This window comes from Cataglyphis hispanica, chromosome 6 (assembly GCF_021464435.1).
Source record: "Cataglyphis hispanica isolate Lineage 1 chromosome 6, ULB_Chis1_1.0, whole genome shotgun sequence".
Taxonomy (NCBI): Eukaryota; Metazoa; Arthropoda; class Insecta; order Hymenoptera; family Formicidae; genus Cataglyphis; species Cataglyphis hispanica.
The window spans coordinates 2,171,917-2,192,195 of NC_065959.1; the positions used below are offsets into that span (position 1 = coordinate 2,171,917).

The 20,279-nt window shown below is 36.0% G+C and overlaps 4 protein-coding genes across 9 annotated transcripts; 3 read left to right on the forward strand and 1 right to left on the reverse strand.

The window, feature by feature from the left end:
- The first annotated feature begins 191 nt into the window (after positions 1–191).
- On the forward strand, positions 192–12,406 carry LOC126850569 (protein suppressor of sable). Of its 6 annotated transcripts, XR_007687563.1 has the most exons (10): positions 1,649–2,628; positions 6,089–6,476; positions 6,602–6,857; positions 7,036–7,385; positions 7,503–7,716; positions 7,848–8,155; positions 8,277–8,484; positions 8,784–11,653; positions 11,757–11,833; positions 12,276–12,406. XR_007687563.1 is itself a non-coding variant. In XM_050593709.1 (9 exons), the coding sequence occupies exons 2-9, from the start codon at positions 2,585–2,587 to the stop codon at positions 10,610–10,612; spliced, it is 3,597 nt and encodes a 1,198-aa protein (XP_050449666.1). In that variant the 5' UTR covers positions 192–951; positions 2,374–2,584; the 3' UTR covers positions 10,613–11,894. The 6 variants fall into 6 exon arrangements, 3 of the variants coding, with proteins under 3 accessions (XP_050449666.1, XP_050449667.1, XP_050449668.1); XM_050593709.1 differs by lacking the exon at positions 12,276–12,406 and adding an exon at positions 192–951 and having other exon boundaries at positions 2,374–2,628; positions 8,784–11,894; XM_050593710.1 differs by lacking the exon at positions 12,276–12,406 and adding an exon at positions 192–951 and having other exon boundaries at positions 2,406–2,628; positions 8,784–11,894.
- LOC126850571 (U6 snRNA-associated Sm-like protein LSm8) lies at positions 11,875–13,421 on the reverse strand. Its single transcript, XM_050593714.1, has 4 exons — positions 13,219–13,421; positions 13,113–13,153; positions 12,646–12,773; positions 11,875–12,441 (listed from the first exon to the last, which is right to left on the reverse strand). Exons 1-4 carry the CDS (start codon positions 13,292–13,294, stop codon positions 12,351–12,353), a joined length of 336 nt encoding a protein of 111 aa, XP_050449671.1. The 5' UTR covers positions 13,295–13,421; the 3' UTR covers positions 11,875–12,350.
- A 433-nt stretch (positions 13,422–13,854) lies between these two features.
- LOC126850479 (uncharacterized) lies at positions 13,855–16,468 on the forward strand. The gene is made up of 8 exons (XM_050593546.1): positions 13,855–14,055; positions 14,163–14,460; positions 14,596–14,749; positions 14,836–14,978; positions 15,055–15,233; positions 15,303–15,717; positions 15,794–16,021; positions 16,107–16,468. Exons 1-8 carry the CDS (start codon positions 13,945–13,947, stop codon positions 16,280–16,282), a joined length of 1,704 nt encoding a protein of 567 aa, XP_050449503.1. The 5' UTR covers positions 13,855–13,944; the 3' UTR covers positions 16,283–16,468.
- Positions 16,469–16,972: 504 nt separating this feature from the next.
- On the forward strand, positions 16,973–20,263 carry LOC126850481 (phosphatidylinositol 4-kinase type 2-alpha). Its single transcript, XM_050593548.1, has 6 exons — positions 16,973–17,733; positions 17,894–18,012; positions 18,126–18,618; positions 18,697–18,962; positions 19,048–19,187; positions 19,308–20,263. The coding sequence occupies exons 1-6, from the start codon at positions 17,406–17,408 to the stop codon at positions 19,399–19,401; spliced, it is 1,440 nt and encodes a 479-aa protein (XP_050449505.1). The 5' UTR covers positions 16,973–17,405; the 3' UTR covers positions 19,402–20,263.
- Positions 20,264–20,279: the final 16 nt, after the last annotated feature.

Consider the following 20,279-nt stretch of genomic DNA (forward strand, 5'->3'; position numbering starts at 1 on the left):
TCTCTCGGAATATGTAAATAATAATAAAATAATAATAATAATATATATAATAATAATAATAATATATAATAATAATAATAATAATAATAATAAAATACTTAGGATGTTAAAAAATTAACACAAATATTTAATTTATATGAATATAAAAATACTGATATAATTTATTTATTAGATCATCAGAATTACAAATCTCCTGACAACTGATCGTTCCTTTTATCAATTTAATAATGCTGTCTTTTTCATTACACAAACATAAGTGTTTATCTAATCAAAGAGAAAACAGATTTATCATCACTCATGCTAATCTTTAATTATGTAAAAGGAAAAATAATACACAAAATTTATTTAAATGATAGGTGATATTGTCATATAATCAATACGAATATTTAAAATTAATTTAATAGCGAATAAACGTCATGTATATAAGCTTTGTATATTATTTATTAAAAGCCTGCTGAGAAGGCATCGCGCGCGCGCTCGAAGCTGTCAATCGCGCACCTGCATTTAAAGCGAAGCGGACGTTTTCATCTCGGTTAGTACTTGCCGCATCGCATCTTTCACACAAATTCCGCGTAGCAACATTCCTGCTATATCGCAGCGAGTATTGAGGAATAAAGGAATCTCTTGTACATATGACGTGGAGAGAAATCACGCACGAGAGCGAGAGAGAGATAGTGAAGGAGAAAGGCGAGACGAACGGAGGAAGAAACGATGACGCGGACGGTGGACGCGCGATCACGTGACCGAATGGCAGAGCGCGATTGGCCGACTAGCGTCATTTTATCCCTCCTGATCCGCTTCTAGCTTGTTCGCCGCCGCCATCGAAAGGTTTCCGTGACGGGCGTCTGGCTCAGAGGCTCAGAATAGTTCCAGATGTGGCCATGTTTAGTTTGATCTCCGAAGTTTCGCTCACCGTCATAGACTTCTACATTTTTATACCTCTGCTGAATAGTAATTAACGCATCAGACCGATCGCGTACTCTTCGTCTTTGCTTGCGGCTACAATAATCTCAAAGTTTTTTCGCTGCATCCATGTTGTTTATACTGCTCTTGCTGAGAGATCTAAAATCTCCGAACGACGCGGGGACGCGTGCGAGAAAGAAGCACGCGTCCGTTGTTTGTCGTTGTCGCGTTTGACTCATTGACAGGGGGGAGGGTGCGTCTATATCGGAAATAATCCGTGATATCCGGATCGTCTTATATTTGATTTCACGAGAATTCACCCGCTCGTTCATCGATCTCTCGGCAAGGGTCACGCGCATTGAAACATCCGTCGCTCCCTATCTCTGTCTCTCTCTGAAAAAAAAAAAAATAAAAATAAAATAATAAATGTTCGTCGTTAAATTCGAGGAAAGGGAAACCATCGTCGTTGCCGAAGAAATCGTGCGGTTAAAATCGCAAGAGTGAAAGCATCGTTATCAAAGGGGAGACTTTAGGAGAAAGAGAGAGGGATTGAAAGAGAACTCTCCATCTCTCTTTATCCCTCTCCGACCGGAGAGTCGCGCGTTTTTTTTTCCCCTCCCCCTCACTTTTCCGAAGAGGGGTACTCCGCCGAGTACGCACGCGCGAGCGCGTTCCCATTTTCATCGCGTCGCACTTCCGTTTCGGACACGACGGGCGAGACGCAACCGTCGCGCGCGCACACGAGGTCGCACACGCAACGACGTAACACTCAAACACACAAACGGACAGCGCGGGGGGCGGACAAGCAGGCAGATAGGGTGGGTAGGTAAAAAGATAATCACTACACGGGAGAGAGAGAGAGAGAGAGACGCCCACGACGAGCGTTCGTCGCCTGGGTCAGCCATATGCCACGTCAGCCAGAATGACGTCGTTCTCGCGACGGCGAGAAAAGGAGGATCGCGCGATCTGACCGAATTCCATTCTGCTTGTTGCGGGCTTTTTGGGAAAAAGAGATCGCGAGATCGCTCGCGTAAGGGAGAGATCTCGCACTATAGTGAAAATTTGTATATCCGCCGCCCTCCTGGCGAGGGAAAGAGAGAGAAAGAGAGAGAGAGAGAGAGGAAAAGATTAAAGACCAGCCGAAAGTGCAAAATATTCGTATTCATTCAGTTCGGTAGGAGAAACTTTTCGGGAAAAAAAAAAATCCCGCCGAAGACCTCCAAGGTCCTTTTGTGAAATATAGAAAGAGAGAAAAAGTCGAAAATTAAAGAACGATCGTAACAAAAACGTAAACTGTTTTTCGGGATACGTAGAAAGAAAACTGTTACGGTTATTCGCGTGAGAAAACGAGAGACGCAGACAAGAGACGGAGAAAGGGAGATAAAAGAGGAGACGTAGTCTCTTTCGTAGACTACGTTTCTAGTTTCTACACGGAGAGCGTTTATTATATAGCTCTCTCACAAATGCTAGCATTCATTCGAGCAGCGCGATTATTCCGCCAGAGCAAAGACCTGTCGAGTGTGGTCGGTCGAATCGATCGTATGATCGCTTGATCGCCGTCCCCGGCCGATCGGGAGAGGCCGCAGTGCTGATATAGGAAAACTGACTCACTTGTTCACTTCGGGGTAACGAGAGCGAGACACGCACAGATCGTGATCGATCTGCGGAACCGAAAACGAAAATGGCAGTAGAGAGTGTTTCCGCGGCTGAGACTCTAATCCAAAGGTTTGCCTTCCTACATACTATGTACATATTTACGTATCTCTTTTATTCGCTACCGGCCAAATGGGATGAAAAAAACGAGAATGGAGAATTTCGCGAGTGACTATCATCATTTGACAATCGTACGACGGAGATACATACACATACGTACACACACATACATATACGAAAGTTTGTTACACATATAACTCTCCTCGCTCTCCCTCCACCGCATTCTTTTCTTGTCCCCCGACTCTCTTTCTCCTCCCTTCCCCTCTGCTCTCCTTCCCTGTTTCGACCGATATTTTACAAGATCTGGCAACAAAAAGATCATTCTTTCGATTTCGACACGCGTTCCCTTTTCCGAACGCTTTTCCTAATTTCGTAGCTTTTCATCAGGGTTTAAGAGAGATGGGATATATATTTCTTTTCGTGCATTTTATTTTCTCTCTTCATGACATTAGCGAATTGACTTCGATTTCCAAGCAAGAGAGCGAGATGGACAGGAGTCAAGGCCGTTCTCTTATGACGCCGCGATTATTTCCACAAGTCGATTCCGCGGGAGTGCCGGCGGATTATTTTCAGAATTGGATCGCGGATGCAGTTTTTGGCGAGGGAGAAAGAAATAGGTGGGCGAGTCGCATCGCTGCGCGCGCACAACTCGGCTCTTTCCTTTTTTTTATTTTTATTTTTATTTATAGAAAATTACTGGGAGAGTTTAAGAGAGATTAAGAGAGAAACCGAGAGAATTTCACGAATTCGGATCGCGAAAAATTATTTATGAAGAGAGAGACGATGATATAAACTTGAAACTTAATTTATATCGTGAATACATTTATAGTCTTCGACTAGAAATGTAATTTGTATTAATGTATATAGTTAGATTCCTCTTTGTTTGAATTTTCGATTCGCGGATGCACGCGAATCGAAATGATATGAATGCCACGGTAATATCTATTCACTTCCGGTCGAGATAGGAACCTCTAGGCTTTTCTTCCCTCCTTTACGACAGAGACCGATTACATTCATGCACACGCTAATGGATATAAGCAGGACGGAAAAGTACACACATCCTTCAATTCTTTCTTGTGACATATATCATGTACCAGGTGTCTCGAATCCATCGCGCTTTACTTTCTCGATTAATTTTCTGATTAAAATAAATTATTCCTTAGAAGGAATAAATAAAAGTCATCGGTACAATTTCGAAAGTTAAAACCGATCGACGATAAAGGGTTTGATAATTTATAAAGAAAAATATCAAAAAAAAAAAAAAAATTAAGGATGGAAATTAATGCTTCGTTTAAATAAAATTCAAAGCAAGTCGTGATTAAAATCTTATTCTGAGAAAATGAATTTTATTTCAAAAGAACTTTTTTATTTTGGATTTTAATTATCTAACATATCGGTAAAGAGAATTGAAAACGTCACAGTTATACATATAAAATTACAAAAATTATTCTCACATTCTACGAAAAAGAATAGCTTTACACAGAGGTCAAAAAAATGAAGCGTGGTAGATCTGAGTCACTCTGTATACACGCTCTCTCCCACGCCGGAGCAATCAGATGCTCGCGAGATCTTTAGCTTTTCCCCCTTGACACACGAGACACGCGCGTCACGCACGCAACGCATACATGACTGACAGAGAAAGAGAGAGAAACCCTTCAATGAACGAGAGTCGACACGCGAAGAGCATTTGGACGTAATGTTCCCGTTTGGCGTCATCCGCTTTAACGTCACCCTTAAATCGACAATGTTGCAACGACGACGATGCTGGGGAATGTGATGGTTTCTTCGATGCATAATACTATGATAATTATGATTCGTCGTAATGACGAAAACTATGAAAATGATGATGATCATGATCTGATGATGATGATAATTATAATGTTAATGATGACCCGATGAGATGGTAAGGCAATCTTTTATTTCCATTCCGCGAGATCCCGCCATCCCGGTTTTTGCGCGGCGTATCTCTAAGCAGAAATTTAGATTTTTTATAATTAATCAATAAATGATTTTGCATTATGCGAGTTTAAGAATCGAAATTATATTTCCAAGTATTTCGATCGAAATAGATTTTTTTTCTATCATGGAGAATCATTTCTTTTTTTTTTCTTTTTTTTCTTTTTTTTTAGGCTTGAATCTCATCGATTGAAATTTTCGATATATCACTGTCATTATTACCGGATTATCAGACTTTTTATCCTCGATTATTAGCATGTTAATTAAATCTTGTCGAATTTGAGTTTGTTCGATATCGATAACATATGTTATTCTGTTTTCGTTTTTTTTTTTTCTTCTTTTCGTCTGTTTTTACGACCAGGTGTATTTACATAATACTGATTTTCTTATATATCCGGCGTATATATCTTTACATACATGCATATAGTTGCACATGTTTTCCCGCCGGAGATTGCTATCGATCGGTTTCTATCGGGTGTGCAAGTTTGTTGCGCGCTGTGGTCTCTTTTTTTTCTTCCCCCTCTCCCCCCCCCATAGACCAACGTTTTCGACATGATCAGTAGCTTCGGATGCCGCCACTCAAATCGAGTTTCTCCTCCCTCGAGAATTCTCCACTGTATAACGTATATAGTCCGTCGACTGATGCGCTATCAATTCGTCCTTGGCGACAATGACGAGTCCGTCCTCCTCATGATTTCCCCGGCATTACTTTTAGTACCATAATAATAAAACACAACACGCGCGATATTTCGACAGGCTATTATGAATTATAACATTATGTTGATAACGTAGCGCGTTTGAAGGATTTCTTTTTTATTTACAGCTTTATAATAGGATTGTCATCGTAGGAAAATTCGATTCGATGCGGAAAAATCGTAGCTATCGTGTCTCAATTTTGTAATCACCAAGAAATATGTTTTCTTTAATATATCGATATGTATTCCTAGAAATTTAAACATCATCAGATCTTGATCTGCATCTCGTATAGCGATATTGAAGAATATGATGCGATAATGAAGCAATGAAAAAAAATTGCATCTTTGATATGAGACTATACATATTTGTTTAATGATGTATTATGCACGAAAAAAGTCACATTTATATCGTGTATATGTTACATGGAGACTGTATATTCATATTTCAATATAAAAATACAATTTACAATATTATACAAACTTATTACATTTTTTTAAATATTAACAAAAGATAATAATTTGATATGTCAGGAAAAAGTATAGAAGTTTTTAAATGTAAATATATGAAAGTAATATTGTCTTTGTTGCAGTCATTGAATTTAATTTAAATAACATCTTGTTATTTAAATCCATAATTATATAATTATATTAGACATCAAAGTTTGTGATTTGTAAAATATAAATATATAAATATTTCATATATGATGTGTAAAAATTATATAATTATTATTAATACCATAAAAAAACAATATGTGAAGTGTAATTTATAAATCTTTACAATGTTTTTATGATTCTAAAAATAATTTTATTTTAATATACAGCAATGATAATGATCTGGAAGATGGAGAAATTCCATCAGACGAAGACGACGAGCCTGTCGTTCCTGCAGCAAATGATGCATCAGAGGCTGCTAAACCAACATCTAAATCAGATTCTTCAACAAATAAAAATTTTGATGCAAAGTTTAACAAGAATAAAAAGCAGCAGCCTGTACAGCCAGCTGGTAAACATTTTTTGAAGTACAAAAGTCCAACCGAAGATTGGGCTGGAGATGTTGAAAAAGCTATTAAAGCTGCAATGGAAGAAGATGGAGGGAGAAATCAGGAATCCAAAACAAAGAACAAGAACAATAGGAATAAAGTTCGAAAAAGAATTCGTGATGAGAAAGAGGAGGATCGTGGTAAAGATCAAAAGGTATGTAAAACAAAGGTACGAGATAATGAATTTTACTTATACTAATGCATTAAATTTTTTTTTACTCACTGAAATTTTTTAAAGCTATAAGCTCAATGTCGTTCTTGTTTTATTACTAATGACTTGTTATGAAACTGCAGAAACGAAAATTAAGTGACGAGGAGAATATCAACGAGGATGAAGATGAAATGCTTTTTGTACGAGGAGCTTCACCCATTAGGAAGGATTCTCAAGAAAATAATAATTCTCCCAGGCGTACAAACGAGCATGAAAATTTTGATAGTAATTCGGATTATGAGGAAAGACCTAATATAAATCGACATAGAGAAAATGATAACAAACGCAGCACTGGACGAGGAGGAGGAGGAGGAGGAGGAGGAAGCGGAGGGGGAGGAGGTACATAGAACTTTAATTTATATTTTTCTCAATTATGTTTATATAAGTAAGATACGCTACATGTATAATCTTTCTTTTTTTCCTTATATTCAATTAAAGTTATTTAATTCATAATTAATTCATAATTATGAATTGTATTATATTCGATTGTATTTCTAAACACTTTTATAAACGGTAGGGCGTCGTGGCAAAAATGAACGTGGTGGTAAAAACAAAACTCGGAACCAAATCCGAAACGATCGAAATAGTCGTCGGCAACAGAATAATGATCATGGACAGGAAGCAGATACAATTTGTGTATATTATATGCAAGGAAAGTGTCATAGGGGAGATGATTGTCCATATTCGCACAATGCTTTACCACCTAGAAAAATGGAATTGTGCAAGTTTTACCTTATGGATTGTTGTGCTAAACGTGACAAATGTCTGTATATGCATCATGATTTTCCTTGCAAGTTCTTCCATACTGGTTTGAAGTGTAATCAGGGTGACAATTGTAAATTTTCACATCAGCCTTTAAATGAACAGGTATATTTTATGTAATTTTAAATTATAAGTAAAAATCGAATAATACCAATAAAAGTAAGATAAGTTCTGACTAAATTTATTGTTAATCAGATTTTATTTAAATTTGTTATGTTTTAGGTAAAAGGTATTCTTCTGAAACATTTGGAAACTGCACCAAAGGAAATTCTTGGTGATTTTCCAAGATTAAGTAGGGAGGGTGCAATGTTAATGATAAATAATACAGCGCGTTCTCTAGCGCAAGGTCAAGATACAACAAATCAAAAGATTCCCAGTCTTTTTGAATTGAATCTATCAGCACCTACAGAAAAAACTGATGAAAAAGAAGATAAAGGTAATTATATATAAGGAAAAAAATTAATATATTTGTTTGTTATTAAAAATTTTTAAGTTTTATTTTGTTATGTGTTTGTTATTATTGTTTGTCGATTTTTATATTAAATTTGAAATTGTTTGATTGAATAGAAGAACAAACAAATTCACAAAAACAAGCCAACCTTAGGGAGAGAAAGCCTTCTGGTAAGAAGACTCGATGGGGATCAGACGAGGATAGAGTTCCCTACGAGCATATTATGCTATTACAATCAGCAAATGAACTTGGTCTTCAACTTCCAAACGCTGCATTAGGTTTAGCCACGCAGCAACAAGCACAAAAGCAACCTATTGCACCTTCAAATTTCTATAGCGAAAGAAATATAGAATCAAATAAAACTGTACAAAAGACGAAAGAAGATTTTACAAAAGATGTAGGAGAAGATGATATATTAAACGAGGTATAATATTATATATGATTTTATATTATAATAGTATTATATAATAAATTTCAATTTAAAATTTGAATTCAAAATAGCAGATTTTAGTATATTATATTTTATTCTATTTATAAATTTGCAGTCGAAAAAGAGAAAAGACGTTGACTTGAGGCAACTATTGAACGCAAAGAAACCACCGCCTGTTTATAGTATAGCGGATAAAGTGGCGAGTCTTACGAAAAATAAACTCGATGACGAAAGCGATCAAGACGAAGAAGCGGAACTTTTTATCGAAGTACCAGCTGAAGATGAGGACAAGGAAAAAGAAAAACATCTCGATAGCGAGCAAAGTAAGAATAATTACTTATATTATACATGGTTTTTCTTTTCTTCAGTTATGTATATTCGAGATATATATTTGATTTTATAAGATTTAATAATGTTTAATAAAAAAAATAATTTTATAATTATTCTATATCATAATTTTTTTTTTTTATATTTCTTATCTTTTATATATCACGCCTCTTTATTTTTATTTATATAATTTATGTAAAAAGTATATATATAATATATAGATGGTCGTAAAACTTAATTAAACATAACATAAAATAATAGTAGAATAATCATTACATACTTGTTTAAAAAACAGGCGATCAAGTCCACGACGTTTTCTTTTCTTCTATGGATGAACCTGAAGCGGCGCCGCCTTGCCATTTGCCGAAGAAGGCACAAGAGTTATTCATGCGCATACAGCAGCAGCAACGCGCGGCCCAAGACAGTTTTAAAAATATGGATAACGATTCCAACGCACGTACCGATCAAATCATCGAGGATTGGTATTCGGATGACGAGGATGATGATGATGATGATGACGATGATGATGAAGGCGGCAATCTTACTATAGTGGACAGTTCGAAAGATGAAATTGAGACCATCGAGAAAAACCAGGATATCATTGTCAAAGAAGAGTTTCAGCCCACGCCACCTGCGTCCAACGTGCCTCAACCGGCCGCTATCGTGGACAAATTGGGTGATTTGAGCAAGATTGACATCAGTGCCGAAGTGTCTAAACTATTATCCACTATAAAAGCTCAAAGTTCAACGAGCAGTAAAGCACAGCAAGCGGTTAATTCAAGCCAAGACACATCCAAAACTAAATCGGTCCAAGATCCCAAATCAGACAGTGAGATGTCGTCGAGTCCGAGACTATCACCGGGACCGAGTTCGATTACTGCACCCGTATCTAGGGATCCGCGCATGTCCCGAGATCCCAGACAGCGTCGAGAGATAGAACAGAAGCCAAGCAGCCCAAGCATATCCGATGCTAAGAGAGAATCGCAGAAGCCTCTCAGGCTGGAAACAAGCATCTATAGTTCTGGTATCACTGCGATGGACGCGAATATGGATACCGATCTTCGGACGAGAGCAGATCAAGATCTCAGGCGACAGGATATGGACTTTCGGCAGCGTTTTCAGACCACCGAGTTCGGCGATACGGATCTTCGTGTGAAATCTGACGTAGATTTGCGACAAATACTGAGCCTGCCATTCAAACCGGCACCCGCGCACGACCCATGTACCGAAATTGATGCGAGTATCGCGTCGCATCCGCCGATGCTGTACAAAGTTTACGTGGTGGACATACCCAGACCGGATTATACGAAACTAACAAAAGAGGACGCGCAGGTCAAATACGATCCGCGTCTTCGTAAGATCTTCCGCATTGTCCAACCTGAGCTGGCCGACTCACCAATGTCGCCGCCGCCGCCCCAGGTCAAACAGGAAATACCAAAATCTCCACCGCAATGCACCGTTCGTACAGATCCGCGACGGAAAACGCTCGAGGCAGCCGCTTCCAATCAGCAATCATCCTCGCAAAACGTGATCAACGCTTCCAAGGGAAGACAACCGCAACCGATGGAAGCGATGGGACCCAATATGGGTCTCACTCCGGTCGGTATGCAAGTGGGACCGCCTGGTATGTCTGGACCACCGCCTGGCGGTATGCCAGGTCCACCGCAGAACATGATGGGTCCAATGGGTCCAAATTACCCGATGGGTATGGGTCCAATGAGGCCTATGATGAACCCCATGCCGCCGCCTATGGGCATGCCGCATGGCGCCGGTGGAATAGGTATGAACGGACCCATTCCGATGCCATCCCAGAATCAGATGAATTTCGACCCACGTTTTAACGTGCAACGTAACAATGGAGCTGGACTGTTGGGTCCTGCGCCCGCTCCTTCGTACGAAGGAGGTCCTCCTTATCCTTGTGCTAGCAGTTACAATAATTTTGGAGGACCCGGCGGCGGCGGCGGAACTGGTGAGCCCGGTATGATGGGATTCAATCCAAACGGGTCAAATGGGCCTAGTTTTGGTCCGATGGGCGATGATTGGGGCCCGGGCAACAATAGACAGCGTGGCGGTCGTATGCGCCGAAGGAATCGCAACAGGACCAATATAGTGACTAATAATTGAAAGAAATAGCAAGGGAAATAAATTATATATATATATATATATATATATACATACATATTGACATATAGACTGTGAGCACCTGATAATAATTCTCATGAGCAATCAAACTGCAACGTGCTCGATTGTATATTTTAGTCTTTCCAGTTTATTTTGACGGTATCACTATGAGGTTTACAGATTTATTATCACTCTATAGATTTATTCTTAAATTATAAATATTTATGTAAATATATATATTATATAAATATTCCTAATCATCTTTGCTATTTACTTTTCACTTATATATTAAATCTATAAACGACTACTTAAAAACTTACTCAAAAAAGTTATGATTCTAATAATTATTGTATTAATAATAATTATGGTCGACAGATTGTAAACTCTAGTGACGAAGAAAATAATAGCTCGCATCGTATGTAATTCTTTAATAAACGCAGCGGGAGAAACTGCACTGCATGTAATGCTCATACATGCATGATTTTCTATTTGTATGGAAAATCTATGCGTTCTAAATAATGTGCAAAACATAACGTATTGAACACATCCATCTAATTGTAATTTGTCGCATAAAATTCTCGATACGTCGCTAGTGAAATATAATCCGTCAAATGAAGGATATCCATAGATATATTTCGATGTGTATCCACTAGTTTATAAATAGGTTCTATGCAAAAAAGACACTTACCATAAGTCATGCTGAAATAATTAATTCAAGAGTAAACGAGCGGAGCAAATGCGATAATAGAAACGTTAATCAAGATAATTTTTTTGTCTTCCATGCAAGTGGCACGCTGAGTGCGTGCGATTTTTGCATACACGTTGTCACTGTACGATTCGCGAAGCAAGCGGTTTCGTACACTGATATGACACGATCTTTATCCATATTGCGGAAACATACCGTGGAGTTGTAGAGAATTTAACGTGAAATGCAATATTTTGTAAAGAAGTCAATATATAGTGCGCGAAAGAAATTTTGCGGCGTATATGATATGTAGTACTTTTTTATATTAAAAAAAAATATGCGCAAGCATGTAAATTCCGGTATTGTATCGATTTTTGCTCGAAATAATTTATATATTATATAGTGCTCATTCTTGTGCATCTCAGACAAACTATTATTTAACGCTTTATTAAATTCTTATAGATTTATGTGCGACTTAAAATAATAATAACGATAAAATCTGAGTAATAGCGAGAAAGGAGAACAATTTCTCTAGGATTGTACGTATATATTTTCTTTAGGATAAATTTAGAAATAAATATGAAATATTTAAATCTTTTATTTAGATGTTATTAAATGTTAAATCTATGCTGCGATTATATTTTCATCTATCGCTACATTATGATACAGAGCAAAATTACATTTGTAAAAAATAAAGTTTACTATTATATAGTAAGATTTTTGTACAGATGATAATTGTTATTTTAAACGCAAATTCTTACTGCTTTATCTCAATGATGTAAATACTACTATATTAATTCTATGCACTTTTTGAAATACAATTATATGATAATATGTATATATGTATGTATGTATGTATATATATATATATATATATATATATATATATATATATATATATATATCTTATATATGAGAAATGGATAATTTTTATACGATATACAACTTGTATGAAGAGTTGTATTCTTTTTTTTTTTCTAGCGCTCTCGATTGATTTTATTTTAAATTTCGAATGAAAATGAGCGGCGGTTTTAACTGCAATTCTATATACATTTATCAATGTACAATGGAACTTAGAGGATCAGCACGTATCGATGATAAGTCCAATCGTGCATCCATCTCGTCGTCTAGCTCTCCCACTATCGCTCTGAAAAAAAAGACACTTTATAATTAAATATTTTTTACAAATATGTTTATGACCGTTATTTTCTTATATAAATAATAATGCAGAATAAAATTATATTTTTCTATTTACATTGCGAATATTGATGTATCAATAAAAGAAACAATCATGTTATAATACGATTATTGAAGTTATGGTTTATACAATTTATTTCAAGGCTATACTAACACATTATCTCCTCTGATAATATGTAAACCCAAGACAACTTGTTCCACTCCCTGTGTTGTACTATATACCCGTTCATGTGATTCATCGAGAATTATGTTGATAGTCTGATCAAAACCTTTCAATGTGCCCTGAAATAAAAGCTCGATTTGAAATTAAGTCAAATATTAATCGCATAGAAGATAGAGTATTACGATAATAAAAGTTTGTTTATATGTAGAGTAATTACAATTAAATTCTTGAAATATTAAATATTTATCACATAAAGTAAAATATTATAAGAGAATCGTTAAGAGTTTAATAATCCTAATATGCAGGAAAACAATGTAAATAAAAAACAATGACATTGTAGTCTATTATGCTCATGTGATTGAAAGCAAATATTACTATGCAAAGCCTGAGACAATCATAAATTATATTTATGTAAATTCATGCGCATTCGCATGACTTAGCAAAATTCATATACTTACTATAAAATTCCTACCATCCGACGTGATAATAGAAACCGTATCTAGATAGTGTTTAGGTTAATACAATTCTCGTGATTTTAAAAGATAAACAATATAAAAAGGATACGATTCATATAACTCTCTAATCCCGACGCCATTATCTGTTCACAATTGTTTAGTAAAAGATTGATATAAAACCGCATAAGTCAGCGAGTCATCAACTTTTCCGACACATGCAAATTAATGATTAGTGACAGTAACAACAAACTCTCACAAAAATCGTAGACCGCATTCAAACCGTAATCATTTTGCATCATCGCAAGAACTGTCAAAAAGAAAATAAATTTCCCTAGCATTTGATTAAAGCCACATTTACAACAATGCCTTTGAACTCATTGGCTGGTTTCAGAAAACATTACGCTAGGATAACTAGATTTTCGAAAAGCTATCTAAGTTTTTGGTGAATATATAGATTAAAAAATTACAATTGTTATTCAAAAATTGCACAGTCATACATTGTATTTTTTACATCCTAATTAAATAGCCATTAATTGAGAAAAACAAAAATATGTGTAATCAGTTATATTAAAAGGAGAAATTAAGATTATAAAAAAAGAAAGATATAATAAAGATTAAGTTTGGATTAATACATCGCGTTATTTACCACGCGATTTTTTATCGTAGCACAAGAATAACAATGGAATCGTTATCGTTAAACAAACACAATTTTTTAGAGATAATAAAATAATTTATATAGGTCAAACACGCATCACTTTTCCGTAGTGTAAATAATAGACATCGTTGATGAAACAGACTCGAATTAAATTAATTTTGATCTACATATAATTATAAAATGAACAAATTAAAAGATCATAGAACCATTGGATCATCATTCTATAAAAATGTATTTTTGCTCACGCAAATGCAACCACCGTGCATCGAATTTCAAGGACACTTTAGACAGGTACAAAAAAATACATAGCAGGAACAAATTTTTATTTATTTATTTAATTTTATATAATGTAAGTTAGAAATTTTTAATACGAGCATCTCATTTTTTCCTTCTGAAAGCGTATGTTTGATAAACCTAATGCGGCCGGTTTCCTGCATGTATCTCATTATCTGTCAATCATATACGACGCTGCACTTTTTAAGCAAATGGTCAGATGGCCGATTTTTTGCAAAAGGGATGAAGTAACGTATCGTATCGAAATGAAGAACTTTCTCTCCATTCTATCGCGTGATAATCCCGATATTAATTTTCCACCAATATTGATATCCCACCTGATTCAATCGGGAGGTACCAAGTTTCTTATTATTATGTGGAAATTATCACAAGTCGCGCTTAGAACTTATATTAAAAGAGAATGTAAGCAATATGATGAATATATATATATATATATATATATATATATATATATATATATATATATATATGAAAAATAATAGCTCTCCTTATTCCGGTATGACATAAATTATGATTTATCCAAGTCAAATTTTTCAGTTGAAGGAGAATTGTGGAATGCACCTTGTCCAAGTCCAATAGATCATTTAACTACAACATATTTTAATAATGTAATTGCTAAAAAACATAATATTATAATAGAAACTCATAAGGAAATATACAGAATTCATGATAATACAACTATCTTTCTGAAGTAAAAGTCAAAATTATTTTCATTTTGTAAGATGAATAAGATGTAGATGTGTATATCAGCTTGTATAATTGCATTATATATTTTAGCAGCGAGATTGAAATATTAAATGCGTATAAATCGGAGATTTTTGATAGAAAAGAAAATATAGAAAAGCTAGCTCTTAATACATCAGTTCATCAATTAATTCAAAAACGATTAAAAGATGTGGAGGATAAAGAAATCATAAATTGTTAGTGTTCAATAAATATTTCTGTAGGTAATCTTTACTTATCAATAATTTGCACATCTTTTTTTTATATTTACAGTGTGGAAAAGAAATATTCTTGAAAAAATGCAATACATATGTGAAAAAAATAAAGAATTAAATGAATTGAGAAAATCTTGCAATTATTTGTGTAAACTTGTCCTGAAGATAAGCACAAATTCTGAAATTCTTGATGCAAATAACTTGCCCAAAATTAATTGCAATAATTTCTTATTACAGGTAAGATAGAAATCATATATATAAAGAAATCTGTATTATGCAAAATTACCTCTTTTTTTTCAATTTAAGCGGACAATCAACAATTTATATGCGGATAGCTCCATCATTTCATTCTCTACCTTGCTCACATTGCTCTATTTGACATTTGTACAAATGTTATATCATATAAATTCTGCTGATTTCTCAGATTTATCACCATGTTTACTATTTGTTCAAAATATTTGCCAAGAAATAAAATTTCTACACATGCTGTTTATTGCACTGAATACTAGAATTAACAGTATAGTTAGAGATGAACAACATGAATCTCAAGAAATTGAAAACACTTATAGCAATTCTGATATAATCAGCAAATTATTATTAACTGCAAATTACAAAGTATTTTTGCAATCTCCCAAGATTAATTTTAACTTCAGTGAACGTGTGGATGATGATTGTTTCCATGAAAAATTGTGCTCGTCACTGAAAGATGGTGTGATAAAAGGTGTTATTTGTTAGAATCTTATTGTTTTTCAGAAATTTTCAAGTGACTTTATCAAAAAACTGTTAACAATTCCCAGGCAAACATAAGGATCTATTTAAAAGGTATGCAGGAAAACATCGTCCATCTCGTGAGTTGTCTGCGGCATTATTAGACTTTAGCAATTCTTGGAACAATATGAACGGATGGTTGTCTCCTCGTGCACACTCCACTAAATGCATGCAGGTTTTAATGAATGGAAAACCACTGTCTCCCTTGTATTCTCGATTGTTACATCGTTCTAAATTGAATCTAAAACGTTCCAGAGGTCTCTGCAATATTAAATATTTTAATATTTTGTTGAAATTTTGCTTTCTTGTAATTTAAAACTAAATTAGTGTATTGGCTTTTAGAAAACTTATTGTACAGTTCGAGTGCAAGCTACGAAGGATTGAATTTAACACCAAGAAAACATCGCTCAAAATCTGGACAAATAACAAAGAATAAATGTGATGGAAAAGCGAGAGATCTCTTTAATTCTGCTGCCATATCATCTTTATCGTATGTATCCTCGAATTCGGAAAATTAACAGGATACAGATATTTGATGAAATTAAAATTCACAATATTAGTATGCAATATTTTCAGTTACTCTAACTTGAAGAAGATAAATGACAATAATGTAACTTTTTAAAAGTATAGACAATGTTAGTTATTTGAGAGAACGTTAACGTTAATTTATATATTTAAATGTAATACATATGTGTGATATATTATATTGATTCATGATCTATTTATTTTACTATCGTTATATATATTATTCCTTTGAACCTTAAGGTTGAATTTGCACACCCATACACACATACATACAGCTTTTTTTAGAATTTAGCCTTGCTTAATGCAGACGAAAGAAAGAAAATAATGAATAAACTTTTTCGTAAAATTGCTCGGAGAATATTACAACTCCTAGAACAATATTTTCTATCATTTCTGAAAAAGATTACCGCATAGAACCATAATCCTTCCAATATTTTCAATACATGTTCACCGGAAGATAATCTTCAACCTATTCTCAGAATGCGCTCGCACTTGTCGCGAAATTATTCAGATTCTCAAGCCTTTATTCTCTGGCATTAAAAAAATTCGCCTGATTGGAGATGAATCGTAATTTCGCAATAACATTGCGAGTATATTATACTGTAGTGTATTGTATATGCACAATGTAAGCAAATGTAAGAAAAAGAGAAAGAGGGAGAAAGAGAGACAGAAAAGTGCATACGCGTCGCGCAAGTATGGCGGTAATCCTATCAGCTGATAGTGTCTGTCGTTGAGATGACGGAACAGATTTTGGTTAATCAGATTAGCTCATAGTAAGCACCCCCTTCCTCGCCACCATCGATGAACATAAGTTGCGTGTGCTGCTGGTCTACGTTACGTATATACGATGCAAATGACGCATAGACGCATAGAATGCTGATGCATTTCTCGTACGTTGACACAAGATACTACGATACCAAGGAAGAACCGAAGACGAGCACGCATCGCTGACAAGCGGAAGAGAATTCGCGGGAATGTCGCAAGGTCTAGGCAGGGTTCCGTCGAGTCGAAAAGTGAAAGGTTAAGAACCTTGATTTCGGCGACGATTGAAGGAGAAACCGCGAGAGCGAGTCCGCTTTGATCGCGGATCGGCCTGCGTGAGCGGATCAATCTGTGATGAGCGACTCCGAACAGCGGCAATTGCACGTGCCTTATCGAGAGTACCACAGTCAGAACAATACCGGTCCCGCGGTCACTCTCGTGGAAACCGATGCGCTGGTGGATCTGTCCATCAGCAACCATCATCAGCGTCTATCGTCGCAGAACGAGCTGCCACCGGCGCCGCCACCGCCACCACCACTGGCGGATCTCCTGCCCGACGTTGAGTTCATTCCCGGTCTGAGCAACGACCAAACTCTAGCCATAGATTCTTCCGGGATCGACCGGGAGAGCCAGCCTCTCCTCGGTCGCTTGGAACTCGATGTTACGTTCAACAGATTTCCAGGTTCGTCGAATTACGCTTCATTACGGCTCTAACACAGTTAATTATAGCAGTGGTCTTTTTTTTAGTGCACGCTCGTTCGTGACTCATTTAGTGACATTCCGAGAATCGTGATTACGAGTGTTACCTAGTACATGGTATTATGTTTCTATATGCATTGTAGATGATCCACAATTCACGGAACTGGTGTGGCAAGCTGAGTGTGCAATAGACAATGGGGTTTATCCAGAGAGGATATACCAGGGTTCCAGCGGTAGTTACTTTGTCAAAAATCCCACAGGGGTAAGATGTATTTCTCTAATCCTCTTGCAAAAGTAAGGAGTTTAGATTCCATTATAGCTTCTAGTGGAACTAGTGATATACAAGCGTCGCTGATCTCATACTGTTCTTAACAGAAAATAATAGGTGTATTCAAGCCAAAGGATGAGGAACCTTACGGCAGGCTGAATCCAAAATGGACAAAATGGATGCACAAGCTCTGCTGTCCCTGCTGCTTTGGCAGAAGTTGTCTGATCCCGAATCAGGGATACCTGAGCGAGGCGGGCGCAAGTCTGGTCGATCGCAAATTAGGCCTCGGCGTCGTGCCGAATACTAGAGTAGTGAAACTTGTCAGCGAAGTGTTCAATTATCCACGACTGGATCGTCAGAAGGCACGCATGAAACAGGCTATCATGGACCAGTTTCCCACAGTGGGATCGCACTTCAATCGTATCGGCTTGCCACCAAAGGTCGGTTCTTTCCAAGTCTTCGTGGACGGCTACAAGGACGCTGACTATTGGCTAAGAAGATGGGAAAACGAATCTATGCCGGCGCATTTAAGTCGAGAATTTCAACTTCAATTCGAGCGTTTAGTCATATTGGATTATATCATCAGAAATACAGACAGGGGTAAATCTAATTGCTGCTTGCACCTGTTATAAGTTATATCGTATCTTGTTGTTTGTGTACAACAAAATAATCTCGTAGGTAATGACAATTGGCTGATCAAGTATGACACTAGCATCAACAAAAATGGATCCGAGCAAGGTGAAGTGAAGATCGCGGCGATCGATAATGGCTTGGCCTTTCCTTTCAAGCATCCGGATTCTTGGCGGGCGTATCCTTATCATTGGGCATGGTTGACCCAGGCAAAACAACCGTTTAGCGAAGTCACGAGAGAGCTAGTCTTGCCGCAACTCTCGGATCAGAACTTTGTACAGGATCTTTGCGACGATCTATACCAATTGTTTAAAGTAAATTACATTGAAAAGATTATTATTATGTAATACATGTGTGTCTTATATGCATCAATAAATATAATTTGTTCATCTATTTTAGCAAGATAAGGGTTTTGATCGGCATCACTTTGATAGACAAATGAGTGTGATGCGTGGTCAGATCTTGAACCTACAACAGGCCCTGAAAGACGCCAAAAGCCCAGTACAATTGGTACAAATGCCGGCTGTAATTGTGGAAAAGTATATATTCTTATTTATATCTATCAAAAAATAGAACAAATTAGACTATATATATTAGATGTTAGATGCATAATGTGCTTATATTTCGCAAAATTTGTAATGTGCTTTATTTTATTCTAGGGCCAAAGGAAACGGTGCTCCCAGGTTGTTTTCGTTCTCTGACACGTTTACTCAGCGCTTCCAGAACAAGAGCCCATTCTTCTCTTGGTGTTGAAGAAAGGAGTTGAGTCAAGTGTTTGTGAATCAGTGTCAGTCAGATGATGGAACTGTCCTGCCCGTCGCGCGAATAATGTGTAATGAATTATTTTTCTAAGTTTATCCTATTACACATTTCTACCTCTCTTTCTTAAGTTTTATTTCTGTGCGACTGCAGATTAATCAGGAGGAGATGATTATCACTTTTAGGCTGTCCTATATTTATATATATATTTAATCTCTTTTTCTCTCTCAGTTTTTAATTGAGATATAAAATAAAATTCGTACAACTATATATTGTATACAGTAAATACATATATATATGTATAATATTAAATTACAGATTTTTTTAATGCGCTTAATGTGCGAAAAAAAGTGTAAATTAGGCGCGTTTAAAATTTAGCTATACATAATATATAACCCACAAATATGGCATAAGCCAAGTTGCACGCTTGAAATACATCTCTCGTGTCTTCCACATTCACGTACACATTGTAGCTTGTGCCAATTGGTGAAAAGAGTTCATAAATCAATGCCTAGAGAACTAATGTCATACAGCTACAATTTAGAAAAATTGAAAAACAAAATATCTTATATTCTTCTATATTTGAAGGTATATGATATTTTCTTTTTTTCGTTTTTTGCGTCAAAATATGATGTTAGTTTGTCACACACAAGAGGTGTTGATTATTAGATACTTAAAATGCTGTATACAATTTTTTAAAATTAAACTGTGATCTTTCGCGATACACACGTCGTTTCACACGTGTATTGATGAACGAAAAAATTCCATGTAGTTACAACAACGCTCTAACCATTAAGTACAAATTAAATTGCTACTGAAATACATGGACGAAATAGAGTTTCTAGTGCAATTTGTATGATATTGTATTTTTG

What these genes read in the sequence shown, in the direction of transcription:
- LOC126850569 (XM_050593709.1), top strand. Translation starts at nt 2,585, where the DNA reads ATGGCAGTAGAGAGTGTTTCCGCGGCTGAGACTCTAATCCAAAG. An exon ending in AGGAAGCGGAGGGGGAGGAG is followed by an intron (nt 6,858 to 7,035) that starts GTACATAGAACT and finishes TATAAACGGTAG; the next exon opens with GGCGTCGTGGCAAAAATGAA. An exon ending in ACATCTCGATAGCGAGCAAA is followed by an intron (nt 8,485 to 8,783) that starts GTAAGAATAATT and finishes TTTAAAAAACAG; the next exon opens with GCGATCAAGTCCACGACGTT.
- LOC126850481 (XM_050593548.1), top strand. Translation starts at nt 17,406, where the DNA reads ATGAGCGACTCCGAACAGCGGCAATTGCACGTGCCTTATCGAGAGTAC. An exon ending in TACGTTCAACAGATTTCCAG is followed by an intron (nt 17,734 to 17,893) that starts GTTCGTCGAATT and finishes TATGCATTGTAG; the next exon opens with ATGATCCACAATTCACGGAA. An exon ending in CCGGCTGTAATTGTGGAAAA is followed by an intron (nt 19,188 to 19,307) that starts GTATATATTCTT and finishes ATTTTATTCTAG; the next exon opens with GGCCAAAGGAAACGGTGCTC.
- LOC126850571 (XM_050593714.1), bottom strand. Translation starts at nt 13,294, where the DNA reads ATGCGGTTTTATATCAATCTTTTACTAAACAATTGTGAACAGATAATG. An exon ending in ATTAGAGAGTTATATGAATC is followed by an intron (nt 13,154 to 13,218) that starts GTATCCTTTTTA and finishes AACACTATCTAG; the next exon opens with ATACGGTTTCTATTATCACG. An exon ending in CGGATGGTAGGAATTTTATA is followed by an intron (nt 12,774 to 13,112) that starts GTAAGTATATGA and finishes CTTTTATTTCAG; the next exon opens with GGCACATTGAAAGGTTTTGA.
- LOC126850479 (XM_050593546.1), top strand. Translation starts at nt 13,945, where the DNA reads ATGAACAAATTAAAAGATCATAGAACCATTGGATCATCATTCTATAAA. An exon ending in TTCAAGGACACTTTAGACAG is followed by an intron (nt 14,056 to 14,162) that starts GTACAAAAAAAT and finishes TCCTTCTGAAAG; the next exon opens with CGTATGTTTGATAAACCTAA. An exon ending in AATACAACTATCTTTCTGAA is followed by an intron (nt 14,750 to 14,835) that starts GTAAAAGTCAAA and finishes TATATATTTTAG; the next exon opens with CAGCGAGATTGAAATATTAA.